This window comes from Callionymus lyra, chromosome 14, assembly GCF_982586985.1.
Source record: "Callionymus lyra chromosome 14, fCalLyr1.hap1.1, whole genome shotgun sequence".
Classification (NCBI taxonomy): domain Eukaryota; kingdom Metazoa; phylum Chordata; class Actinopteri; order Syngnathiformes; family Callionymidae; genus Callionymus; species Callionymus lyra.
In genome coordinates this window covers 12367022-12390183 of record NC_141831.1, presented here as the reverse complement: position 1 = coordinate 12390183, position 23162 = coordinate 12367022, and the positions used below count along the sequence as shown (strand labels likewise).

The 23162-nt window shown below is 39.2% G+C and overlaps 1 protein-coding gene across 10 annotated transcripts in view; it reads left to right on the top strand.

Moving 5' to 3' along the window:
• msi2b (musashi RNA-binding protein 2b) overlaps window positions 1-23162 on the top strand; it is a 392013-nt gene that overhangs the window by 101971 nt on the left and 266880 nt on the right. For all 10 annotated transcript variants that reach the window (XM_087806755.1, XM_087806751.1, XM_087806760.1 and 7 more), the window contains exon 6: window positions 16554-16646. In XM_087806755.1, the coding sequence (XP_087662881.1) occupies window positions 16554-16646 (93 nt within the window). The remainder of the gene's footprint in view (window positions 1-16553; window positions 16647-23162) is intronic.

Below are 23162 nucleotides of genomic sequence, written 5' to 3'. Positions count from 1 at the left end.
TATTGTCTCTTTTTTCTAAGTTAATAGCAACACGTTATAAAATGTTATTCCATGTGTATCTCATGATGCTAGCGAACTAAAAATCTATAAAATAAATATGATTTTTAGATTCATAAAAGAAGGTAAATCCTCCCGCTGGACCCTGTAAGAGCCTGCGAGGTTTAAAAGTTCACAAGGATTAAGTCACGGAGGCCAACATGCTTGAGTCTGTGGCATTACATCCATGATAAAATGGATTTATGGACTGAAATAGACGGCTAGTCACCGCTGGATTCTTTCCAAGCTATTTTAGGGATGAAGAGGAGATATGGCGGAAGAAGAAGGAAAAAGAAAAGTGTCGAGCTAAGCAGGTTAATGCCTCTCTTGTTTCCAAGCAGATGGTTCGGCAGATGCAGACAATGTTGATGTCAATGTACAGTAGATTTACATATATATAAATATAGATGGATGGATGGATGGATGGATACTTTATCTCCGTAGAGAAACTCTTTGATTAAAACAATGAAGGAGAATTTCGTCTGACTTCAAAGTCTTATAGACTCCCAAGCCGTTCGACATCTTTTCTTGAAATGTAGCACGCTAGGTCAACTCTATCAGGTCAAGGAAAAGTAAGGGGGGGCAGAAGAACCCCCATGAAAATTTCAAATATTTCCAATTTAGATTCATATTTAATCCATATTTCTTTCATACTATGTAAGGTAGATTTCCAGAATTCCAGCTATATCAGTTAATTCTAAGGGGGGCAAAAAGACCCCTATGACATTTTAAACATCTTCAATTTTGATTTAATTTACTTTAGATTTCCATAATAATGGCTCATTTTTGTTAATTGTAAGGGGGCTCGAAAAGGGATTGAAGACCCCCCATGAAAATTGAAATATGTACAAATATTTGTGAAATTTAAACCACACGTATTAGATACTAAGTAAGGACAATTTCCAGAATTTAGACTCCTTTCGCACATCCTTAGGGGGCCAAAGCGGGACAAAAAACCCCCATGAAATTTCCAATATTTACGAATTTTAAAGAAATTTAAACCATGTGTTTTATATAATATATATGCACAGTACATGAAGGGAATTTCCAGAATTTCAGCTCCTTTTTGTTATTTGTTAGGGAGCTCAAAGGGGGACAGGAGGACCCCCATGACGATTCAAATAAGTCTTTATTTTTCATTCGATAAATAAGTAAGTAAGTAAGTAATTTTCATTTATATAGCGCTTTTCCAGGCCAGGGTCACAAAGTGCTTAAACAATCAAAACAATATTCAATAAAGTATATACTTTAAAGGTCAATTTCAGCTACTTGTCCCCTTCTCTCTTCAGTCTATTTTTGGATCATTTTGTCGTTCATTTTTGTTTAATTTGAACCTATTCTCTTGCACTTTTTTTCTGACCCTCAACACATTGCATTCCAGTGAAGTTTATAATTTCAATGATTTTTTTGATGATTTTAATGATTTCAAACATGGAATACACTTCATTATTGAAACATTTTCTTTCATTTATTTATTAAACTTTTGACCTCCTGCTAGTCCATCTTCTGGATAAAACATCTTGGTCGTTCCAGATGCGTCCACCAGCTAGCATCACATTAGCATCATATTTATATTTCTTCACTCCTGGTCAAAATCTCTCTCTTTCTCCTTGGTCTAATCTCGCCGTGAGGTTTTTTTTTTTTTTTTTTTTCCCGCTCCGGTGCCAGGGCCCGTGCCAAGGCGTTTTCAAAGCATTCTTCACTTGATGAGAATGTACTGTTTGGGTCCAGGGTCCCCCCTTTTTGCCTCTCTGGGGCCCAATAAGCTGCTTCCAATCAATCTTCATAACCGTGCCGGTGGTTGTGCTGAGAAGCTAATCAGCCCTAAGTGGCGCCGTGTTCCGCACGTGCGGCGCCGCTAACGCCGGGACGTACGCAAACAACGTTTTTTTCCGAAAACACTCCTGCTCGACCCTCTGCCGCCGGTGGGGACCCCGGGTCGCTTCCCGGGAGGGACCCATGACTTTCATGGAGCTACGAATGATGCATCGTTTCAGCCTGATGGCAAATAAAAAAAATGTTTGACGATGATGATGACAGTTTTATCCTTCTCACATTTGGAAAATGTCAACATAAATATTGAACATAAACACACACTATATTAAGACAGTAAGCATCTTCATTTTTGTTATTATTTAGTTAAAAACAATAACAATAATTCTAAAGGAACAGCATATTGATCATGTCAAAAATGAGCGGTAAAACCCCATTAAAAACTCCCATATGTACCTTTTTTTTGTGGGGAATCTAAACCATATTTCATCCAAGTGTCAACGCCGAGTCTGGTTCTGTTCGAGGTTTCTGCCTTTCTTAAAGGAAGATTTCCTTGCCACTGTGAGATGTTTTTTTTCCCTCCAGTAATAGTCTTACTTGTTAATTTTAACTACTTACTTTAACTTAACTAGAAGGATCTGTCTCGTCTGCAGTTGATACAGAACTCTGCAGCGAGAATTCTGAGCCGCTCTAGTAGAAGAACTCACATTTCAATGATCCTTAAATCTTTTCACTGGCTGCCAGTTTCTTTCAGGATCAACTTTAAAATTCTGGTTCTTACTTTCAGAGCTATTTACCAGTGATCTAATCTAGCCAAAACTTCAGCCTTTTTTTTTTTTTCTACAATTTTTTTCAATATTCAATTTTATGTCATATTATTACAGAGTTTCAGTTACTTTTGTTAATTGTAAGGGGACTCTAAGAGGGTCAGGGGACCCCGATGAAAATGAAAGGAAGTTACATTTCTATCATATTTAATACTTTTAATAAGGATGATTTCTGTCATTTCAGTTTATTTCTGCAATTGTAAGACACATAATCCTGAAATCAATGTATCCTCTCGTCCCCTTTCACTCTTGAGATCTTTTATCTTTACGTCAATAATTCGTCACAATGATAATAAAAACAATAGTAAAAGAAATACAATAATAATAAACGAAAAGCAACTTGATCGGATGAAGCAAAAGGGGGAACAAAACCCCCATAAATATCTACTTTTTTTTAGTGAAACAATAACAATAATAAGTAAGAATAGCAACAATAAAACACTAATAAAATAAATATAAAATATAATCATGTTTAAATAAGACATCATGAAGCAGTATCTTCATGTCGATAATCAATGTAAAATAATACATAATATGACAGTGAGCTGCTTGGTGGAGGTCTGCGCTCTCTGTTTACTTTTCTAGTCTGTGACTCACAAACCTCTCATGAAAACTGCTTGAAAATGATCAAGTAGACTTCTGACCTCTTGAGTGAAGGTTTGAGGGGAGAGGCGACTCCAAAGTAAAGGGGGCACTAAGGGGGGCAGAAGACCCTCCCCCCATGTGATTTAAAACTTGTTCAAATTTTGATGGAATTTAAACTATTTGTAATACAAACTTAAGAATTTCAGTCCTATGCAATAATATTGGAGGGGAAGTCACAATGTGAGCTGTTAGGGGGAGGTCTGCGCTCTCTCCGAGAACTTCTCTATTCACCGCTGGATGGAGTGAAGTGTTGTTGGTTCTGATCCTGTGGGTCACGGTCACGTTTATTATAGAACGGTCGCCATGACGGGGAAGTACGTCCTCGAAAACGGAATCAAAGACGTCCCCGACACGTGTCGCCGGGTCTCAGAGCCGGTTGGCCTCCGACTCGACCCATGAGCATCTGTTGAGTGGGTTAATTCCGGAAGTGCAGTGGTGTCGGGGCGGACCCCCGCCCTCTCGGATCGGGAGCTTCAAAGTCGTCTGCGACGGTCTTGTCATTAGCTTCTGCCCCGTGCTCCGCGGACGCCTTCCGACCCCCTGTCGTCTCCCGGAATTTCAGCCTTAATCCAGGTCCGGTGGACGCCTGTCACTCCACATTTTGCTCAAAGCATCTTCCGCTTTTCCCTCGTCTCCTTTGACCTTATTGTATCGTAATAAGCAATTACGGGTTTTGTTCCTGCATCCCGGAGCTGTGGAGGGGGATGCAGGAGGAAGGTTTGTTAGGTAAGGGGACCAGGACCATCGTCTCGTGGACCAGGAAACCCCGACGTCGCTTAATCACTCATCGATACGATGATCTGATCCCGCTTCGGTTTTTTCTCTCTCTGGAGCTGAAGTGATTTCGCTGTTGTTTCTTGTTTATTGCCTTCTTTTTTTTTTTATTTCTCTTTGTGAGTCAGCTCCAGTGATGCAAATGAGCAACGGCAGTGTTTACCTGGACCGTCCTCGTGTGTGTTTTAGTGTGTGTGTGTCCCAGCCTTTGATCATGCTACATTACATCGACAGATGCTCTCTGGTTGCTCCTGAATGAGGTTGTCGACGGAATCCCACTGCCAGTATTTATCTATTCCCTTGATTCACGGATCACAACAAAAAAAATATATTTCCTTTTCAATCCCATCCTGTGTTTTCTCCACCATTATTTTCCCCGGGAACAAGGGGAAGGACGGAACAGGCCAATCCTTTCGGTCTTCTCGACCCGGTGTGTGTGTTTATGTGTGTGTGTGTGTGTGTGTGTGAGGTGAGGTTCGTGGTTAAAGCTCACAGCTTGTAATCATGGCGGGATGTGCGGTGTCAGGTCGTGACGGAAAAGATCCACAAACCACATTCTCGCCGAGAGTTAATCATGGACAAAATAAAAAGGAAGCGCCGACATGAGAAAATACAGTGGGAGGTCAAAAATAAAAGACTTCTTCATCGTGTGTATCCAGTGGTGAAGGAAATACATGGAGTTTTTTATTACAAGAGAAGAATACTAGAGAGAGAGAGAGAGAGAAATAACCTCAGAGTGTTGCTGCCGTTTCACTTCTTATTATTGTTATTATTATTATTATTATTATTATTGTGTGAGTGCTGAAAGCTGCTTTCACATTTACAAAGTGATCAAAACCACATAATGTCTTTATTATGGTGATGCATAACTGTAATAATTGTCTATATATTTAAAAAATATATTTTTGATTGATATATATATCGATTTACTTTACTTTATTATGGAAAATTCTCAAGTCTCTTTTAGTTTATTGTTAACTTTGATGTTTTTGGGTGTAGGGAAGTATTAATGCAATTAAATATTGCAATATAAGGAGCTGTCTCAACTGCAGTTGATACAGAACTCTGCAGCGAGAATTCTGAGCTGCTCTAGTAGAAGAACTCACATTTCCTCTGATCCTTAAAACTCTTCACTGGCTGCCAGTTTTCTTTTGGGATCAACTATAAAATTCTGGTTCTTACTCATGGTCAGGCTTCTCCTTACATCAGTGATCTGATCCAGACTTACACCCCAGCTCGGGCTCTGAGGTCTGTGGATCAGAATCTACTGATGGTTCCTCGCACACGGTTCTGGACCAGAGGAGAGAAATCCTTTCAGAATGTTGCTTCTAAGATTTAAATTATCTTTTTTATCCACATGCAGACTTTTTCTTGATTTTCTGAGACTCTTGTGTGTGTGTCTGTGTTGTCTTGACCTTCTAAGTATATATTTTATTGGGTATTTTTTGCGCTTTGTGACCCTGGTCTTGAAAATCTCTCTATAAATACCATTTACTTACTGTACTTTACTCTTCTTTTACTAGCTTTCCATTCATTTTTACTGATCTACTACTGATCCAGAAGATACATTTCCTACTGTTAGACCATCAGATGTTACACAAAAAAGCATTTTCAAGAGTACATATATGAAGTTAAGAAGATTCTTTTTCATTTGTGATAAGAGCCTTGAACAGTATAATGAGTTTCTCATAAGAAATCTGTTCCTCGAAAAAAAAAAGTTTCCACCTTCTTCTAACACGACAGCTTCTCTAGAAGATAATTAGATTAAGGATAAAAGAAGAAAGTTAGCAGTTATTTGTAGCCCTTCGTTGAGTTGCTACAAAACTTTATAAATCTGGAGGGGAATAACGTCGATATAATACATTCATTAATATGACATGAGCACTTCAAATTAAGAGCCATACGTGTCACAATAAAAGCACCTATAAATAGTTCAGATGAGAACCCCAAAATAAAGTTTATTATTTATTCAAACTATGGACAATTGAGAGTTTTTCAACACCCATAGTAAACCTACGAGCCCAGGGAGAAAGTACAAACTCCACACAAATAAAATAAAAATAATAATAACAATTGAGTTTATTTTTGTTTTATTTTAAAGGAGAACAAAAAAATACCTAATGTCTGGAACTGTTAAGTGAGGGTCATAGGTCAGGGGTCTATCGTACCAGCTGTTGTGACTGGATCACATCTTTAGGGGTCTATAACCTGCAAATTGTTGAGGTTTGAAAATGTGTTTGAACTTTTTTCTTGATATTTCAAGCTCTAACATGATATACTAACTAAGTCATGCACATGGAGACAAATACGTTTTTGATAAGAGACACAATTTATCTCCCTGGTTTAGATCCTGTCGGGACTGTTGAGGTTTAAAAATATATTTAACAAAGCAAAACTATTGTAATTGTGACACAATCAATAGCTTCTTGTCAGTCTAGTGTGTACATTTGTTTCTAAATCAGTCAAAAACATTTATTTATTTTTAGCTCCTCAACATTTCCACGAAAACATCTAAAGACCTCAGTCCCCTACAACTTCGACATCACAATTCCGGGGGTCGACGACGTCCCCCTCATCAATCAAACGTCTACATGCAAATCCACATTTATTCCTCACAAAAACCTCTGAATGATTCTAAACATTTAATATTTACGCTCATGAGGCTCTATAGTCGTGACCTTTATGGGGATGTGTTACCACCTGGGGAATGATTTCAAATGTCACAGTATATATTAATGCGGCGTTCGCTCTCACGTTACCGCGGCACGTACCATCCAAGGATTCCGCTCCCCCCTTTCATAAGCACTAAATTTAATAAAGGACTACACCAAGGTTTTGTGGGGAAAATGGCGGATTAGCGCCGCGCGGAACATTGTGTGTTTAGTCTCATGCATTTTAAAGGGTACGGGAGGAGAAAATGGAAATGTATATAAATAGCCACTGTACCTGATTCATCTCTGCTGACTGACCATTGTGCCAGAGGAAATTGCATCTGAAAAAAAAAGAGAAAAAAAGAAGCGGCGTCTGGATGAAGCAGGTGTAAAATCCGTTTCATCAGCCGGGATGATGGAAGGAGCATGAATTAAAAGTTGCTCCTACAGAAGTTGTCAGACTCTAAAGGAACATGTTGGCCATTTAAAAAGAAAAGAAAATTAAAGACAAATTTGTCTTAAGATTTAAGATTTGTACCGAGGCAATCTTGGGTTATTAAGCACTAAATATCCTTTGGTTGATCTTGGTTTTTTTTACATACCGTTTTAATGATTGGTTTTGAGGTTGCACTATATTGTAAATATGTGCGATATTCGATATAGGTGTCTTGATGTGTCGATATTAATGCAATATTTTATTTCTTTCACCTAAAAATGTAGCCGCGTGAACGCACAGCTCACAGACAGACAGAGACGTAAACGACAACGAGACATAGAAGTACAAATTGACAACTTGACAGAACGTGACACTGATTGTATTTAAGAAATGCTTGATTTATACAATAAAAAATGAGAAATCATCGCATGTTTTCGATATCAATCGTGCCAATACTTTAAATTCTGACCCGCTCTAGTAGAAGAACTCACATTTCTCCCATCCTTAAATCTATGAAATCTCCAGTTACTTTCTGGATCAACTTTAAAATGATGTTTCTTACTTTCAGAGCTATTCATGGTCAGACTTTATCAGTAGTTTAATAATCTTGGTGAGAACGTTTACGAAGCTGTTTTTGTTAATCCAAAATACAGCCAAATTCAAGCAAATAAGGGGCAGATTTAGCTCAAATGTATGCTAGCATGCTATATATTTTAGCTGTTTCTTCATCCTTAACAGTTGTCAATAGTTGTGACTCTTTGTATATGCATTGCAATGGGCTGTCAAGCTGTCCAGGGTGTCCCATTCCCCCCCAATAACACTTAAAGTATTAAAAGAACTGACATTTTAATCAGTATATCTTTTAAGTAAGATAAACTGACACGTTTAATCCAGTCCAACACACACTATTTTGAAGGTGAAGGTGTATTTCAATCCTTGGAATTTGCTTCCAAAAACCAGTGGGGGGAAAAAAAAGTCCTTTTCGCCTCTTTTTTTTTCTTCAATAGTCAAGTAGCTTGTAGCTGTGAGTGGCGTGCTAATTCCAGGTTTGAGTGGAAGGTGTGGGCACAATCAGTCTTCCCTCCTTTCACCATAACTGACGGCGTGCTTATAGCTCTGCCACTAAAAACTCCTAAATATGTTCCTCAGCCATCTGTCCGTCACCGCGAGTCGCGTTTCCGAACTGCAGTGCGAAAAGGCCGACTTCTCCTCGGCGCTAACATCCGAATTAGCATACATATGTTCCACACTTTTTTCTTCTGTTTTTTTTTCCCGACCCTGCTTTTCGTGTTTGATATTGTTTCTAAAACACATTCATTCCATCTCTTCTTCACAACAATCCTCAGTGTCTGATGTGCGGAAAAAAAAAGCTAATAGCTTTATTTTGTAGGTGTGACACAGACACGTTGGATTTAGTTTGGAAAAGGCAAGAGTGGAGATGCTAAATTCTTCTTTTTTTTGTGTTCCCCCTCCACAAATAGTAATAATATTGTATGTTGCAATATCAGCTTCAGGCTTATCATTTTCATCTGGCTCGGCGCTCGCAGCAGCCCCCGCTGTTCTAGAACATTCCCCGCAACCGCCGGCTCAATATTCCGACGGATCTGTCGTTCACGATTTTGTGCGCTTCGCAAAAATCTAGCTTTTTATGTTGACGTTAAACTTGTGCAACGTCTAACAATCGGAATCAAGCAAATACTTTTTTTTTAAGTTTATCCGTGTCGGTGAAAACATACTCGTCAAATATAAGTCAGATGGCAGCGAGATATCGGTGTTTAAACAGTCCAGCAGGAAGCTTTAAAGCTTTGGCGCGTCCGAGACGTTTTGTTGGAGCCGAGTTAGCACTACTACGAAGATGAAAATGTAGCTTTCTTCTTTTCTACTGATCTTTTATCGGCTTCACTCGCACTTTAAACCACGATACTGTGTTTACCGCGGGGGTTCCAGGACCACCCGGGGATAGGTAGAAATCCACGAAGTCGCTATTAAATTTAAATGATTCACAAGCGGAAGCGTCAGTTATGTGATCAATCCGTCCGTTAGCCAATAGCATACATGGTATATTCCGCAATCCAAAAAATAGGTCATATTTGAAGACGTTCACAGCAAATAAACAAGGCAGAAAAGTGGTGAAGCAGCAAAATATGAACTGCAATATAGTGAGGAACATTTAATTGTTGAGGAACTTCATGGTCCTTGGAGACTCGTTCCTTACCTGGTCTTTAAGGGAGGAGAAAAAACAAGAGCGTGAAGCTTAAAGTTTGATTTGTAATTGTAGGTTGATTGATAATATTTAGGAACTTTTATTAGAAGATTTTTTCCCAATTTCAATTGGTTTTTGTGATACTTATTACAATGCAGGGGGAACAATATAATATCTTGCAATATATTAGTAAGTAAGTAAGTAATTTGTATTTATATAGCGCTTTTCCAGACTACTGTAGTAGGATAGTAGGATATATATATGTAGTATTGTTGAGTACTTGACTCTGGTTTTGCAGAATTTACAGAACACACGACTCTTGACGAAGTCTTAAGTGATTTATTTTATTTTGAAACCAACATATGTACTAATCAGCTTTGAAATCTGCTGGAATCGACTATATCCTCTCGTCCTCAGTCATTGCTGGGATCTCGTGGGATTTCATCGTGCCTCTCAATGACAGCTGCCGTCTAGAGGCCAGAAGTTTAATTGCATCAGAAAAATGCAAACAAACAGCGTGAATATTCATTATTTTGGAAATAAGCAAAATTGACACAGGGCTGTAGAAAACGGATGAAACAAAAATCGCGATATTTAGGCGTATCAATCTTTTCTTACAGCCCTATAAGTAGCTGTCTAGCTAAAGCAGCAGTGTGTGTTTCTTCTACTTCAAATGACACATGAAAACTCCTGATGAAGATATTAAATCTCACCTTCCGTCTCTGGCAGAGTCGCAGTGAAGTTATCTGACCCTTAATGATCCATAATTTGCTTCACAAAAACTCATGGAGTCCCGCACTTAAAAAAAAAAAAAAGAAGTTGCCGGTTTCTAACTTGAAGGGGCTAAATGCCAGTGAGCAGGTTTAAATTGAGGTTAACACCTGAGGTCTCGCATCTTAGTTTGTTGACCTTAAAATAATCAGCGTGGAAAGTTCTCGGGCTGTATTTTGAATATGCCAGCGAGTAAGAAAGTATGAATCATCCGTCTTCGCCGATGCGTTGATGATCCGAGCCGGTGATTGTGAGACGTTATTTATGTCGGATGTCAGCCGCCAGCTTTTGTTGGTCAGGTCGTCAAGGCCGTCGGAACTATGACATAAATAATTATGACGCTAGTGATGCGACTTTTACGGCAGGTTTTTTTTATAGTCTGGAGCGCGTTTAAGTCTTGTAAACGACAAAGCAGACTTTTATTTTTTCCTTCTCCTTTACTTGCCCTATGATTGTAGACTTTGTACAAAGACCAGTGTTTTTATTGATCACACGTAGACGTGTGTAAGTCCTTTACGACGGAAGGAAAAGGCTGCGTTTTCTTACTTGTTGGATTTCTTTTGTGATTTATTCCAACTACAGTATATTCACAATCAAATGCTTTAGACATATGTAGGGAATTAAATCAGGTGTGAGCCGTGGCCGTATTGCGAAGATTTAGCACATAGAAATAAGTACACTACATAGTACCATAAGAATTTGCCAAAAGTTAAATCCTTAATGGTAGTCGTCTACTTGGGTTAAGGGTTTCCTGTTTTGGTGTGTTAACCTCCTGTTTTGGAAATTGTGTAAAAATCGAGGTTGTGTCAATGTAATTTAGATATAAGCACATAGAAATAGGTACACTACATAGTACCTTAAGAATTTGTCAAAAAGTTATTTCTTAATGGTAGTGGTATACTTGGGTTTAGGGTTTCCTGTATCGGCGTGTTCACTTCCTGTGTTGGAAATTGTGTTAAAATTGAGGTTATGTCAATTGTCACCTAGATATAAGCACATATAAGTAAGTACACTACATAGTACCTTTATAATTTGCCAAAAAGTTAATTCTTAATGGTAGTCGCTAATGTGGTTAAGGGTTTCCTGTATCGGCGTGTTCACTTCCTGTGTGGGAAATTGTGTTAAAATTTAGGTTTTGTCAATGTCACCTAGATATAAGCACATAGAAATAAGTACACTACATAGTACCTTAAGAATTTGCCAGAAGTTAAAACTAAATGGTAGTTGTCTACTTGGGTTAAGGGTTTCCTGTATAGGCGTGTTCACTTCCTGTGTTGGAAATTGTGTTAAAATTTAGGTTTTGTCGATTTCAATTAGATATAAGCACATAGAAATAATTAAACTTAATAGTACCTTAAGAATTTGCCAAAAAGTTATTTCTTAATGGTAGTCGCCTACTTGGGTTTAGGGTTTCCTTTATCGGCGTGTTCACTTCCTGTTTTCGAAATTGTGTTAAAATTCAAGTTTTGTCAATTTCAACTAGAAATAGGCACATAGAAATAAGTACACTACGTCGTACCTTAAGAATTTGCCAGAAGTTAAAACTTAATGGTAGTCGTCTACTTGGGTTAAGGGTTTCCTGTTTTGGCGTGTTAACCTCCTGTTTTGGAAATTGTGTTAAAATCGAGGTTGTGTCAATGTAATTTAGATATAAGCACATAGAAATAGGTACACTACATAGTACCTTAAGAATTTGTCAAAAAGTTATTTCTTAATGGTAGTGGTATACTTGGGTTTAGGGTTTCCTGTATCGGCGTGTTCACTTCCTGTGTTGGAAATTGTGTTAAAATTGAGGTTATGTCAATTGTCACCTAGATATAAGCACATATAAGTAAGTACACTACATAGTACCTTTATAATTTGCCAAAAAGTTAATTCTTAATGGTAGTCGCTAATGTGATTAAGGGTTTCCTGTATCGGCGTGTTCACTTCCTGTGTGGGAAATTGTGTTAAAATTTAGGTTTTGTCAATGTCACCTAGATATAAGCACATATAAATAAGTACACTACATAGTACCTTAAGAATTTGCCAGAAGTTAAAACTTAATGGTAGTTGTCTACTTGGGTTAAGGGTTTCCTGTATTGTCGTGTTCACTTCCTGTTTTGGACTCTAGGTTGAGTTTGAGTCAAAATTGTTTGTTGAAATTGGAGTCAATTTCACTGCAATACAAGCACATAGTAATAAGGATAGTATGTAGTACCTTAAGAAGTTAATCCTCAACCCTTATGCTATCTCAGGGTCAAGGTGACCAAGAGGCCCTAGAACAAATATGTTTGTGGTATCCCTTGTGTTGTGTCTGGGTCAAGGTAATGTGTATTTCTGGAAACCAAGGAGGTCGTATAGATCAACAAAAAACATAACAAAATAAATATATGACTTAATTCTTCCATTTTTGGTAAATAAAAAACTTTTTTGACTAATGATAGATTGATATGGAAATTTGGATAATCTTGATAAGAGCAAACTTCCAAGTCCTGACAAGTATGAATATATTTCACGTTCCTGAGCACTTTTTTTTTTTCCCACATCATTTCCTTTGCTTGAAGGCAGGTTGTGTGATCTTGACAAGGCAACTTCATTTAAGGCTGATTTAGAATTGAAGGAAGAGCATTTGCTTTTCAATTTCGGAGTCTAAACCTGACACACTGGTAACAATTTTGAGTTCTTAAAAAGAAGAGGACGTTGTCAATCCAAGATGAGGGCATTTTGTTACCTCATAAAAACCTGATTAATACAATTAAATATGGAGGATCTTTAAGTTATTAATAGACACTTAGGAATGATTCAGGATTTGCGGGTTCAAAGGTTGCAATTATAAAAGTTTGCACTAAAATAGCAACGATTTAACTAGATTTTCCCATCAGGCTGTTCTTTCTATAATGCACTCGTATGTCAAAACCACACGTCAGTCTCTTAACCGTCCCCTTGAGGACGAGCAAAAAATTGGGTTAAAGGGAAAAACTGGGTTGAACGACTGGTTCTGTTTCTCAACTTCTATTTTAATAATATCCAACTACTTGTCCTTTAACTTGACACATGTCCCAGAACAAATAAGGGCATTTATTTAGACGAAAACATGGAATCCGAGGCACCCCTGAAGGGGGGGAAAGAAAAAAAAAACCTGGATGTTCGCGATGCTAAAAAAGATAGTTGTTTATATTTTCACCGAGATGAACAATGATAAGGGTTGAGCGATGTTGATAAATGCTTGCGCCACCGGTTTATCAGCAGCTGTCTGGCCCGGGGTTGCCGGCGGCGTCCAAAAAGCTGATAACCCTTAGGGGCCCCGAGGAGCGATGCTAGAGAGGCGAGCGCTGGCTGTCGGCCAGTCTATAACCTTTAAACCAGCCGGTCGCTTTTTCCCGCCGCCACCGTGTCAAACATGGAGAAATCAAAGGGAAAAGGGAATCCTCGATGATTCTAGAGCCAAAAACAATCTACTGGAGAAAAAAAAACCTCCACATCGTATATTTAACAACTCGACAATTATTCACTTCCTTGTTAGCATGTCGGCGTTGACACGCTGACATGCATTAGCCATTCCTAGCATGGCGGCTTGTTATTATTAGCGCTGGGCTATTTATTTTGTAGGAATGCCCCGCAGGTGGTAACACGGTGTTAAAGCAACGCTGAATGTGAGGGAATTTATTAAAATGTTATTCTTAGCTTTAAAGCTAAGACGCAGCAACTGTTAATGAATTTGTTTTGGAAATGCCACTTACAGTCAGTAGTTGTGCGTGAGAATTTGTGGTTTGTTTGGTTTACACGTGGGTTGAAATATCTCTTGTTAGAACTGGGATTATTTTTGCCAAGTATTTTTCACAATATCTTTCAGGAAATGAATGATGACACAAAATTGACAACAAACCATTGAAACAAATCGTTGTAGGTGCAATTGTACGATAGTCTTTTTTACACTTCTGAACGTTTTGGCCTGAATCTGTGGTAAAAAAAAAGATTCTTTGTTCGTTGGAGATGATCTGTTTATCAAGAAAACTCTTTTTAAGTTTTCATGTTTCTGTTTAAATCAAGTGTTTTGATATGGCAAACTGTGGCCAGGTCTCAAAATGGTTTTGGGTCAAACTAAATAAGTAAGTTTATGGTGTACTAAATCTAAAATTATTCTTAGAATTAAGAAACTTTTTTTTGCTACTGTTGTAAATGCAACAAGGGATTTTTTTTTAGTTGTGGCTGCACAGAATAAAACATTGATTGTTGGATTCTAGTCTCTCAATTGGAGTAAAACTACAATCAATAGTTGTTGAATTCGCTTGTGGGCCACATAAAATAACTTTGGCGTTCCGGATTTTTGGCCCACAGGCCTCAGTCCAAGACATGTTCTAGAGCCATCTTTTGCGACTAAATACAACCTCAAACTAGAGTCCATCTAACACAGGTTCCGAAAACAGGAAGTGAACACGCCAATACAGGAAACCCTGAACCCAAGTAGACGACTACAATTAAGGATTAACTTTTTGGCAAATTCTTAAGGTACTATGTAATGTACTTATTTCTATGTGCTTATATCTAGGTGACATTGACACAACCTCAATCTAACACAAGTTCCGAAACAGGAAGTGAAAACGCCGATACAGGAAACCCTTAACCCAAGTAGACGACTACCATTAAAGATTAACTTTTTGGCAAATTCTTAAGGTACTATGTAGTGTACTTATTTCTATGTGCTTATATCTAGGTAACATTGACACAACCTCAATCTAACACAAGTTCCGAAACAGGAAGTGAAAACGCCGATACAGGAAACCCTTAACCCAAGTAGACGACTACCATTAAAGATTAACTTTTCGGCAAATTCTTAAGGTACTATGTAGTCTGGATCTGTTCGATCCAAACTTCCTGAATAGAAAATGGGCTACTTTTTAATAACTGTAATAATAGTAATTTTACAATGTGTACTTGTGTTTTAAACTCCAAAATTTGAAAGTCAAGGATCGTACCTTCTATATATGTAGAGTAAATTATCCTGTTTTATTATTTTTTCTCATTAAAAACACATGTTTTAAGACAGAGCTCAATTGTAACCATTGCCACTAGAAAATACTGTGGTCTTTTCATTGGTTTTATGTGAACGATTTGAGACCGAATCTTTTCAAAACAGAGTGAACCATTGGCGAGTGAGACTGTATTTTGGTTTGATCCAAACTTAAAAAGTAGGAACTCGAGAACCCGTTGGGTGTTACAGCAAAGAACCTCCTAGGGTTAGCATGAATTGTCTAGTACGACGAATGCATCAATCTCGTGTCGGGAAGGACGAGTATTTTTAAAAGACCACTCCGTCAGAAGTTAAAGCAGACAAGCATAACTACTTCGACCCCAAAAAAAAAAGAATGCATCTCCAGAAAATTTACCATTTATCATCTTTTCACTTTGTGACGTTGAACGGGAAAAGCTCCGCCTGGTGTGCGAGTCCGTCCGCATGTGTGCGACTGTGTCGAGGCGTGCGTTGTGTGCACCTGGAAAGCTCTTGACAGATGGTTTCTTCAGCTCCAGCTGAATCTTGCATCTTTTTTTTTTCTTCCTCCTTTCCTCCCCCTCAGCATTAAGCCTCTTTCATAAAGTGTTTTGGTCAGCAGTTTGATCAAGGTACACACTCTCTCCAGCCCTCTCGTGATTGTTCACCGCTCGCCTCCAGAGTATGTTTATCATGCTCCAATCCAATTTATTATTTTTAGTACGACGGGCTAAGCAAGATCACAGCTGCCTCTTGTTTGTTTTTTTTTGGTTACACCTTGTTCGCCTGGAGGAGCAACATTTCTAAAAAACTTTAAAAGAGTTTGAAATGACAGTGAAAAACCCTGTTTTTTCAACTGATTATTCGAAAAAAAAAGTTGGATTATTCAAGTTTTTCCTCGGTGTAGCTCTCAAGGCTAAGAGGTTCTCGGGGAGAGTCGGACCTTGAAAGAAAATTCGACGCCTGTGAACTTTGGCTAAAACCGTTGTTTTCCCCTTCTCGATAAAAATCAAAAAGATCGGAGAGATGAAGGCCGAAATACTTGGAGTTCCCTGAAAAGACGGTCTCTAAATTAAGCGTCTTCTCCCTGCAGCAGATGTTAGTGGTCCTTTTTTTTTTTTTTTTGTTCACGCTGTGGGTAATAATCCTTAATATTGTCACTGTTCCAGACTAAATGAGGCTTTGATGCTCTCTGATTCCATCTCCCAGCTTTCATTAATTTATCTTTTCTTTTTTCATGAAAATCCAAAATGAATGATCGTGCCTGTCACAAGTTTTTTTTTTTTCTTTCTTTCTTTCAAAAAAAGAGAGAAACTTGAATCAAATAATAATAATAAAAGCTGTTCATTTTCAGAAATCTGGTTTGTTAATGATACGGTTTCGTAGTTTGGTGTAATTTATTGAATGTATTATTTCAGCTGCTAATCTCTTTTTTCTATTCCCTCTTTTTTTCCTCTCGTTTCAGATGGTCACAAGAACAAAGAAAATATTTGTCGGCGGTTTATCTGCCAATACAGTAGTTGAAGATGTCAAGCAGTATTTTGAACAGTTTGGGAAGGTAAGACTGCTTTTTTTGTTTGTTTTATGAAATGCTGGTTTAGAAGATTTGATGTCGTTTGGAGACGTTTTGGCTTCTGGAGATGAAATGTTGTCATGAAGAACTTTTCTTTCACAAACTTTTGTGTGAGAAGACAATGCTGTGGATGAAATTGTGAGATATAAAGGATTTTCTATTGATGAATTTATAGGAATTATTCTGGGATTAACTTTGAATATTGAGTTCAGATCTCTTTGGACTAGAGATATCTTTGTTGGTTATTATGGTTCAGGTATTTGTTCTTTCTGACAGGTTGTTTGAGTTTGAGTGTCGTTTTTGCGTCAATTTCAGTCCCATACATATATGTTTCTTAAGTCCAAGTTTCTCTTGACTATAAGTCTAAACATTTAAGTCTCATTTTTGTCAATGAAACTTGTATGTTAGTGTCTTTTTAACACAAGTAACCAAGCTTTTCTTTCTGATAAACCCATTTGACAAATCCAAAAATAAATCGATAAAAACAGAGAAGTACTGTCGATCCATTCCAGATATAAAAAGATGTTTACTTTACAGATGATGTCATTTCAAATGTACACATTATACGTGATTTAAGTAAGTATTTTTAGGTAATTTTCATAAACGTAATGGTGGAATTCCATAAGATGTCAATTAACATAAACAATTATATAATAATGACAAGTGTTATTTCGTTGTACGAGGTAACTGATAAATGTAAGGCAAGGTTTTTAAAATAACTTATTTTTGATACTTGATATATAAGTATATATATAAGTATACTTGATACTTTTTTGTAAATGAGTTGAACATTTTAGCGTCATTACTTTCTGGAACATTAATTTGAGTGTCAGTAAACATTTTTATTTTAGTTTAAATGTATTAGTCCCACATTTATGAATGCACCACAGATTAATCCTACGCCACTGAACGCACCTTACTGGCTGTTTTGCCAGAAATGTGGTGTATTTAAAAAAAAAAACACAATAACGATGTAAATAAAGAGGGATTTATTATAGTTTTGATTAATCATTAATTTGGATTATAAAGTGAATCAACGTCCTTGTCAACTGGGGCTGCATGAAAAATCGAAAAAAATATCGATATCGCGATATTGGCACGTGCGATATGCATACCGAAAACAATGTGCGATAATTTATAATCGTTTATTGTATAAATCAAGCATTTCCTTGACCAATCAGGCTCGACCTTAAACGCGCACTTCGACCAGTCAGTGTCACGTTCTGTTGTCAATTTATACTTCTTTGTCTCGTTGTCGTTAATGTCTCCGTCTGTCTGTGCGGCGCAGCTTGCTAGGCTCGGTTGCTATGGCGAGACGTCTTGCCAACGCGCTGGCTACCATGTAAAAGGAAGTTGGATTTATTATTGATTTGGTGATGTCGTGACGGGCCGGCGGCTCCTCTCTGATGTCGCTCAATTTCGCTAGAAACTGATGCAAGTCCCACGAAACCGAGTGTTATAAGTGATTAATAAACAAAAACGGGAAATTGCATCATTTTCCTTCTCTAGACCCCTGGAACCACCCCTAAAGTACTCACACCTGCGCGATATCTCATTAATACAGAGGCTGGCTCTGTGGTTGGAATGAAGCTGGACTCACTGGTGACAGTTGCTGAGAGGAGATCATTGATCAAACTACTGTCCATCATTGATGATGACAGTCATCCTCTGAACACTGTCATCAGTGAGCAGAGAAGCAGAATGAGTGCATGAATGCTCCTACCCAGGTGCAAAACAAATAGACTCAGGGACTCATTCATTCCTCGGGCTATTAAATTGTACAATTCTGAGTTCGGGGGCAGGAGTGGAGTGAGAGTATCTGGATGTTCTGTTCTATGTTAGTCTTTGTATCCTTTGTCTTTGTTGTTTTTCTTCGATCTATGTTTTTTATCCTTATCTTTAGACTTAGATTGTGTCATCTTTTTCTTCTCTTTATGTTCTTCTTCTTATTTTATTTTTTATGTATTATTTTTTATTGTTTATGAAAAATTGCTGGCTAGTGGTAAAAAAACTATTTAGTCAATAAAGTTTTACCTTACCTTACCATACCTTACCTTAATATTCATATTTATTTGACAAAAGCAGTGTCAAGTGATTGTGGTGATGCTCTTATTTTGAAACAATCTTTTTTCTATAAACACAATAATGAATCCGAGGAAAGTACAGGTACCTCAAAAACTGTACTTAGGTACACATATCTGTACCCAGACCACCATGTATTATACCCTATAAACCAGTAAAAAAAATCCCGTCAATGACAAACAGGTAGACGACGTCCAGCTGCCGCGAACCGCTGACGTTTTGACATCATCGAGCAAATTCCTGGTTCTGATGCGAGGACCGGCCTCAGTTCATTAGCCACAGACTTACATTCAGCCGTTTGTTGTTGTTGCTGCAGCACTTTCTGCTGCTCTCACGGCCAATACCCCCAGCTGAGCGAGGCATATTCGTGGACCTTTTTTTTTTTTTTTTTAAACACAAGGACGTACGGACCACACACACACACACACACACACACACACGTGCACGTGCACAAACAGGCTTTGATACAGTGGCAGCATTTCACAGATAATTTCCTCCCACTGAGTGGAGATCCATTTCCCTCATGTCATATTCCACATCAGTCAAGGTCACCTTGGAGGAGCTGATACAGTCGCCGTAACGCCGGAGCGCTTGACCTTGAGTTTAAACAATTTCGCGGCGGATGGATTTTTTTTTTTTTTTTTTTCACGGCCGCCCCGTTAATGCGGCGCCTCCTGAAGGAGACAAAAGAGCTGTCCTAAAATAATAGAAACAGTTATTTTAAGCTCAGACGGTATGCATCACCCACCACCAACACTTCATAAATGCCACTTAATTTTTTATTTTTTTCCTCGACCGCCGGCGAGCAAGGTGAAGCGCTTTGTTTGGTGCTTTCTCGTTTTTTTTTTGTTTTGTTTTGCATCCAAGATGTCGCTCCCAAAATGTCTTTTTTCTTATTTGCAAAATAACAAATGTTCGCCACAACTTTCGCAATCACCGCATCAGAGAAAAGGGCTCTAAATGATTTTTTTTGACGTGATTGAATGACATAATTGACTTGATTATACAACCCTCCCCTCCGACCCCCCCATCCACTCTCCCACCTCTACCTCCCCCCCCCCACGCCCGACTCCATCTCCTTCCCCTCCTCTTCGAGGAATCCTCGACCGCTTAGGAGGAAACAAACAAATCAGGACTGATTGAGGCAAAAATCTTGTGCGTTTTCATAGCCCACTCGTGTCACTCGGATGTGTTCGCGGTCTTGCCATTAAGTGTGTTTATGTGGGTGCGTGATTAGTGGCGTGGGGTGGGTGGGTGGGGGGGGGGGTCTGAGTGGAAAAGGAAGTGGGATGTAGTGGGCTGTGGCAGACGAGATAGAAGGGGGAAAGGAGCAGTAAAAAAAAAAGCATCATTTTCCGTTGTCTTTCTGCCGCACACGTCCAGGATTTATTAAATAACCTGCCTGTCAGTGCATCCTGCCATAATCGCTACATATATACCAGTGCTCTTCCACAAAACCAATTAATTCAGCATCCCGACTCCCCCCCCGCCACCACCCCCTCGCCCGCCCGCCACCCTTCTTCTTCCCGCGGAATATCAGTCGGCGTCGCTCGTGTCAATCACCGAGGCCGGGCGGCGCTGGAGAGGCGGCTTGTCATTTATATTTCTGGCAAGTGTGTTTTGAAGCACTTATCAATCATCACACAACTGCAGCTTAAGGCACAAGCAAATGTTCCTCCTCAGTGGGAACAAGCCAGTTCACTGATATTACTCTGTGTGTGTGTGTGTGTGTGTGTGTGGCGGTGGGTTTTTGTTGCGAGCGAAGCCCAATTAGCGGTATGCGGTCTACAGAGAATGACGGTGGTCGGGAGGCAGTGGAGGGGAAACAGCTGGTGTGGCCACAATTGGGTCACGGGTCCCCTTAACCCTCCCCACTCCCCTTCACCCCCTTTCCTTTTCTATCTCCGTTCTGTCGGGAGGAGAGAGGTGGCATTTGTTATGGCGTAAGGGTGACGGCTCTCGTGCACATCAGTCCCGTCGTTGGTTTTAAAACAAATGAAAGCAGTTATGACTTTGTCAAGAGTCACATGGTCTGTAAATTGTGCAACACCAGAGTCAAGTACTTGACAATACTACAAATATATCCTTGTTACTATATTATCCAGATGTATTGTATTGTTGCTCCGGTATCTTGTTACGTATCGTATCGCCAAATTCTTGCCAATAAACAGATACAAATATCGATATCAGGATATTTGCGCATGTGATATGTATATCGAAAACATGTGCGATAATTTATAATTTTTATTGTATAAATCAAACATTTCTTCAATGCACACTTCGACCAATCAGTGTCACGTTCTGTAAAGTTGTCAATTTGTACTTCTATGTCTCGTTTTTGTTTGCGTCTCGGTCCGTCTGTTGCTATGGTTGACGCATCTTGCTGGCACGGTGACTTAGCTCAGCTCAGTTTATACACAGAAGTAATACTAACTTATGATCTACTAAAACACAAGTGATCCACTCACTCATCTCTTTCAACCTCCTTTGCTAAAGCAACATATTGTAAATACTTTTCATCTCGTCTCAGTTGTATTCTTATAATATCGCGGAACTTCCAAACAAGTGTAAACCTGTCTTCGACGTATGCTATTGAGCTAAGTTGTTAGCGTCAGGTCATTTATAAACTGTTACGTGTGCGTGTACAAGGAGGTGGGATTTAATTTTGATTTGGTGAAATCGCGACGCGGCGGCGGCTCCTCTCTGATGCTGCTCAGTTTCGTGGCAAACCGATGCAAGTCCCGCGAAAACTGAGCGTTGTAAGTGATATATTTCTTCACAGAAGCGTGGAAATAAACAAAAGGGAAATATCGCACAGTACAACCAACACAATAGTTCTCAAGTCAACAGTTGTCCACTATTACCTACCTAATCCACCTCTCGCCCTCCTTATTCCTGAGCTTTAACCTCCTCGAGCCAGATGAGACAATCTTATCGGAATTGCCTCGCTTTCATTTTTTTTTTCTTCTATTGAAGGACTCTTAAATGGAGGCCGCTGCTATTTCAGTCGTGGCAATAAAGTCATATTAATCATGTTTGCGTCGCTGCGTGCAACACGGCGGAAGTGTAGCAAAAAGACAGTATTAATCGCCTCCAAATTTAGCATTAGGTCTCGACCCTGCTGGTGAACAGTTGGTCATTACAAATTGAAGGTTTTTTTTTTTTTAATGCCAGTCGTGCGGATGAGGGTTGTAAAATACTTTATGATCCGGGGACGCTGTCTGGGCCCTGAAATTAAAAAAAAACGCAAATGAAATTTTTGTTTTGGGTTTGTAATGAAGCTAGAACCTGTTGAAGTCCTCTGAGATTTAGAGCTGTCCTTGCATGTTTGATGAAGTCTCCAGAAACATCATGAAGGCTCTTTGTGATTTTCTTTTTTTTTTTCGGGGGTGGTGGTGTCTGTCTGTGTGAAATGATAAATCAAACACCTGTCGGCTAAACACTCGACAAGTCTCCAGTGAAGCTCACGCTTGATTAAAGGAGGAAGTTGGTGTGATGACACCTTATAAATCTGGAATAATCCAGAGCGCCCGTAGATCCTTCGCCCGGACAGGCCCTTGTTAAAAGCAGTATATTAGCTCCGGGGTAATGCGTCCTGATTGGTTTAATGTAATCTACTGGTGGCTAACTTATGGAGCTGAGCCTGAACCCGGTCACTGCTCCTGCTTCTTGACGCCCAACCTCTTATTCAACCGAACCCCCCCAAACCCCCATGTACGTCTATGCTCTCACGCTTCACTGGTCCGCGGCCAGATGCTGGAGGTGGAGCTGAATGAAAGGAGGTAGGGCTTAACCAGCGGACCCGCCATCAGGCTCAGGGAGGATAAAAGTAGAAGCGAAGAGGTCACCGCTCGGTCAGTGGGCCACGAATGACCGAGTCTCCGGTCTTAAGCAGGAGACAAGTGTACTTACAGCGTCGGGCGCATGTTGGTTGAGCTTCGGTCTTTTTTAGAAATCTCGAATGATGTGCAGTAGAATTGTACTTTCAAACCCTGGTTATCATATTGAAACAGTAGTCTTTGTCAGACAGGATGGACTATGTTACGTCCATTTGCACTTTCAGTGACTATAGAAAGTAGTTTTTTCTAAAAACAACATGTGCCGTTAAGACCTCTTTGTGAAAAGGCCTCCAGTTGCTTGGTTTTGCATTGTCCTCACCTAGAATACGACTCCTTTGTCATTAGAGTTTGTTCTCAAAGACAAACGATATCAAAATATACGGTATATTGGATGCGCGGTAGCGTCCAGTTTCCTAGAAAAATGCCTCTTTTTTTTGTCGCTGACCACTTTGCGACCTTGTGAAATGTCTTTGTCTTCATGGAATTGTCATTGTCCAGCTCTTCTCGAGGAACCCCCAGGCGTTCCATGTGACATGCCCTGGAGATCTCACCAACTGACTCCTCTTAACCAGGAGGAGCA